The sequence below is a fragment of the Empidonax traillii genome, unplaced genomic scaffold, assembly GCF_003031625.1.
Source record: "Empidonax traillii isolate 1590-97213 ecotype Southwest subspecies unplaced genomic scaffold, ASM303162v1 scaffold7:size3022706, whole genome shotgun sequence".
NCBI classification, from domain to species: Eukaryota; Metazoa; Chordata; class Aves; order Passeriformes; family Tyrannidae; genus Empidonax; species Empidonax traillii.
The window spans coordinates 416,473-421,345 of record NW_020955200.1 but is presented as its reverse complement, the minus strand read 5'-3'; the positions used below and the strand labels follow the sequence as shown (position 1 = coordinate 421,345).

Below are 4,873 nucleotides of genomic sequence, written 5' to 3'. Positions count from 1 at the left end.
AAAAAAAAAAAAAAAAAAAAAAAAAAAAAAAAAAAAAAAAAAAAAAACACCCAAAAAAAAAAAAAAAAACAGTAATGAGCATTACACTATTGGCATTTTTAAAAAGCTCAAGGTTAAACACCTCAGTCAGGAATGACAGTGGGTTAACTCTCATTCAGCGGTTCCTTGCCATGTCTGGACTAGAAATGACAAGCAGGAAACAACTTAAAAATAAAAATCTTCAACAAATAAAACTGTTAATGTGAATAGAAGCTACAAAAAATAGGAGAAGAATTGGCATAGCTCCTATAAAAGGAAATCCTGCATTTCAAAACTATTTAGGATCTCTGAAAGCGTCAATAAACACAGGTGTGAGGGTGTTGTAATTGTCAAAATCAACTCCGGCTTTCCAAAATACCTCCCAAAGTCCTTTACCAAAAGGTTACATGGAAGCTAAGCAGCATGAAGAAGGGTCCAATAAGCAGAAGCTCATTTACCCAAGGTATAAATCTCTGGTTGGCTCACTCACATCTTGTATACTATGCGGAGAAGAGGAAGGAAGGAGCCACAAAGAAAATAACCCAAAAGGTAATTCCCCCCACCCTGCTAGCCAGATGTTGCTAATATAAGAACTTTACATGGGTTCAAGGTGGAATGGAGACATTCACATTAAAAAAAAAAAAAGAACAAACCTATGTTCAAGAAATTCTTTGAGCTACAAATCACTGGAGCAAAAAAAAAAAAGGGGCAGCAAAAAGCAAGTGTCCTGCATCTGCTCTTTGGCTTCAACTACTGCCTACGACTACTTTTTTCAACACTGAACACTAAAAATATTATGACTTGCATGGTATGTATTTTTTTATGACAACTTATATACCAGAATCTTACCAAAAATAAGCTTCTGAACTCTGACACTTTAGCAACATTACATGCCTTTCTACTGTTTCACCAATGAACAGAAACAGAAGAAAGTGTAGGTGCTGGGAATCTTTTCCTCTGGCTGTTATGCAGAGTGCAGGAACATCTGTCATCCTGCCACTCGCTCTACTGAAAGGACATATGTACAAAGACATAAAATCAGGTTACGAGATATTTCTATAACACCAGAAGTCACTGTCTGCTTTAAAAAGATACCTGAGTTCACAATAAGTTATATTAACCCCTCCATGCCCGAGTGCTTGAATGGATTTCAAAATTACCTGTAAAGCTGTGAGATAAGGCTAGTTTCTCAAAGCACCAAGGACTGCCCAGCCCTACTGAAGTCTCCGCCAGACACTGGGACGACACACGTTCCCCCTCCCACCTCACCTTTTGCTCTTCAGCTGCGTGCATACAGAGCTGCCGAGCCTCTAGATATTCCCTGCCACACTCAGGCATTCCCTCCATGACAAAGTTACTTCATGTCAGGATTTTGCTATACACGAGGAGTGCACGTGCTTTCAGGGCAAGAGGCAAAAAGTGACGCACAGGAAGTTCCACCTGAACGTGAGAAAGAACTTCTTTACTCTCCCCTGGAACAGACTTCCCAGAGAAGCAGTGAAGGCTCCCTCACTGGGGATGTCCAAGGGCCACCTGGAGACAACTCCGTGCCACGTGCTCCGGGAGGACCCTGTTGGGGCAGGGAAGTGGGACCGCATGCCCGCCTTGGTGACCCCCGGCGTGGCCCGTCTGTGACTGTGCGATGCCACAGGCGCTGCGGCCGGGCGAGCTCCCTGTGACACCGACCCGCTCGGCGCGGGTGTCCCCGGCGGCAGCTCCAGCCCCACCGCGCCACCGACCCCCGCCCGCCCGGGGCCTCGGCGCGACCCCGCGCCCGCTTCACCTGCAGCGCCCGCACTCGGGCCGCCTCTCGCAGCGCTCCACCGGCAGCTCCCAAAGCCCCTCGCAGCCCTCGCCCTCCTCCTCCTCCTCCTCCTCCTCCTCCTCCTCCTCCTCTCTCGGGGCCGGGATCGGGATCGGGTCCCCCCCGCCGCTCCCCTCCATTGCCGGCCGGCGCGGCCGCCGCCCGCCAGGGGGCGCCAGAGGGACGCCGGCGGGAGGCGGTGCTCGCCGCTCGCTCCACGTGAGAGGAGGCGGCACCGCCCCTTCCCGCGGCTCGCCCAATGGGGACGCCCAGAGCGCCGTCCAATGGGGAGGCTCCGAGGGGAGCCGCGCGCTGTGTGCGGCGCGGCCGCCAGGGGGCGCTGTGGGCTCGGCTAGGGAGCATTCCTGGATCCTGCCGGGAACGAGGAACGCGGAGCCGGGATGCACTGCTCCTATTCTTACCCCTGCCCTCACCCGCACGGGGGTTGCCGCCGAGAGAGAGAGAGAGTTATCTGCCAAGAGCTGGCCGATCGTGGATAAGCAGCTCCTGGTGCTGGTGCCCCTGGAGGTGGAGATTCAAATTCCAGTAGCTTTTTTTTATTAAAAAGCCCTACGAACTTGTGGTCGTTAAGTGCTCATCCGACCGTTTTAATTGGTCTTTTGTTCGAAGTGGAGCAGCGTAGGGGTTTGGGAGTTCCCATGCCCGTGCATCCCTTTTACTCTCCCTTGGGCTGTGGGACAGTTCCTACAGTCCATGCAAAAATGCAAGTTTATGCTGTGATAATTAAGGTAGATATGTTAATAAACTGACCATATTGGAGTCTGTTATACAAAAAAAATACAATAAAATTCAACTCCAAAGTCATTGGCGTTTACATTAGAAATCTACTGAATACAATAACGAGTAAATCTCTTCAGGACAGATTTTCTCCTGAAATTAATAACTCCAGATGGGTTGGCGGGTTGTATTGTTTCCTGTTTTCTGTTCTGCATCCAAGATAAACTGTATTGTGTTTACCTACTTACAGTCCTCAGAGCCACTTGATGCAATTCAGGCCTCCTGGTATTAGAGGCATGCACAATATTAATGTGGTTTTGCTTTTAGGTTGTGTATTTTTGTACCATAGTTTTGTATTTGTAGATCAAGCTGCAAATAAATGCATTTTCTTGTGTAGACATTGGAATGCATTTTACTTACCAGGTAAAAAAAAAAAAAGTAAAACTCAGAGACCAGTGATTCTGAAGCTACCTGAATATTTACATCCTGTAAATTTAAAAAAAAAAAAAAAAAAGTAAGGAAAAGTTACTTACTGCTAATATTATAGGCCACCTAATTTAGGACAAGGCGATTAGTGTGAGGGTGGGAGAACTTAAACTTTCTTATTAAGCTGAAAGCCTCATCACAAGTTGAGTTGTTATAACTTACAAGGAGCTTATTTATGCTGATGTAACACAGCTGTAGTGGATATGAGAAGGAGTATTGATGTCATAGTGCAGGGCCACTTTTCTACTTCCAGCTTACTGAGAAGAGTCCTCATGCTCCTGACAGCGGCCTGGAAATGCCTTCATAGCTTTCCACAAGTGTCTTCAAAGATTGAGTTTTTATCTGTTCTGGTCAAAAATCAACTTCAGTCATGAGTTTAGAAGAAAGTAAACCACTGTAAACAGTCCTGATCTGACCACACAGAAGAGAAAATTGATCTGCAGATAGATGCCTAAAATACATGTAACAATAGCATGGCCTGAAGTAATTTTGTTGTCAAGGGAATGGGTATATGTAGCAGGGAATATATAGGGGCTCAGTAAAAAGAATGGTTTTCTCTGTGTGTATCCATCTGACGTGCAAAGTGAATCAGCTTAACCTGAAGGAAAACTGGAAGCATGAGATCAGGTTAAGACAGAATGACCACGCATAAAAGCTGGATTTGAGGGTAGAGGGTTCCTGTTACCTGAATATTGCTGTTCTAGACTACCAACAACAGCAGAAAGGATTAAAAGCCAGCTCAACCCTAGATTTTTTTTTTTTTCCGTTTTTGAACAGAGCTAGTGTTTGCTCTGTGTCTTGTTCCAAAGCTTAACAGACCAGCAACTTCTTTCACTACAGGCCAACAAACTCCAAATCTGGAACTACTCATTTTAAAAAATTGGAAGCATTATTTTTAGGCCAGAAGTCTTGTTTAAACAACTGAAAGAGTTTAAGAGGAGAAATGCCTGCATACTGAATTTTGAGGCAAAAAGTGATAGGTATGTGTGTCCACACTACCTTTTTAATTACGTTGAGTATTTGATGTGCATGGTTGAATCAAAATTAACATCTCCACCATCATATTAGAAAACTGAGAAATTCACAGCATCTCTTTGGACCAGTGTTTGCAGTTTGTAAATCTACAGATCTAAATGATGGGCTGTCTGGGAGCTTCTTACTTGCATTTAATATATTTGATATACTGACCTCTTCCCTTTTTCAGATCATGAATGGTCACATGTTTAGTGACTAGCTGTAGACTCACTGTAGTATGGAAAGTCTGTTAAATTTTGTGGAAAGTACCATTCCTCTGGACATCCAGTCTCTTCTCTGTCCCTACATAAACCAGTTTTCTTTTATTCTAGGATTTAATATTTATTTTACTCTAGAATTAGCACTTACTATGTACAAATTAGATTTCTTGCTGTTACAAGTCACCAAAAAAGCCACCCCACCCCTGCCAAGAAGTTCAAATTTACTATACATTTATTTTAAGAGATGGGAGGAAGCTGTCAGGATGGCAGTTCTCAAAGAAGTATATTCAAATGGCAGTTTCCCAGCAGCTTTAGCTTGATTCCAAGTGCCATGTTTCTACAGACTGGGCTGACTCACAGTTTCAAATAGTGACATAACTAATTTGAAATCCTGTGGGATAATTTTTTTTCTTTTTTTTTTTTCTTTTTGCAAAAGCTATATCCTCATAGGGAATGTGCTCTCATTGCAGCTCACAAATGTTAAATTTGGGCCAGTTATGGTTCATGCTTCCTGTCCATCCCCATACTTGTCCATACATTCTGGTGATGGATTCAGAAGCCATAAATTAAGCTGGATGGACTGCCTGACCAT

The 4,873-nt window shown here is 44.3% G+C and overlaps 1 protein-coding gene across 1 annotated transcript in view; it reads right to left on the bottom strand.

The window, feature by feature from the left end:
• The window catches only part of DTWD2 (DTW domain containing 2), an 83,820-nt gene extending 78,947 nt beyond the window's left edge, over window positions 1-4,873 (bottom strand). Inside the window, exons 1-2 of the mRNA XM_027881326.1 lie at window positions 4,809-4,873; window positions 1,802-2,344 (exon numbers count right to left, since the gene is read on the bottom strand). Coding sequence (XP_027737127.1) covers window positions 1,802-2,344; window positions 4,809-4,873 — 608 coding nt within the window. The remainder of the gene's footprint in view (window positions 1-1,801; window positions 2,345-4,808) is intronic.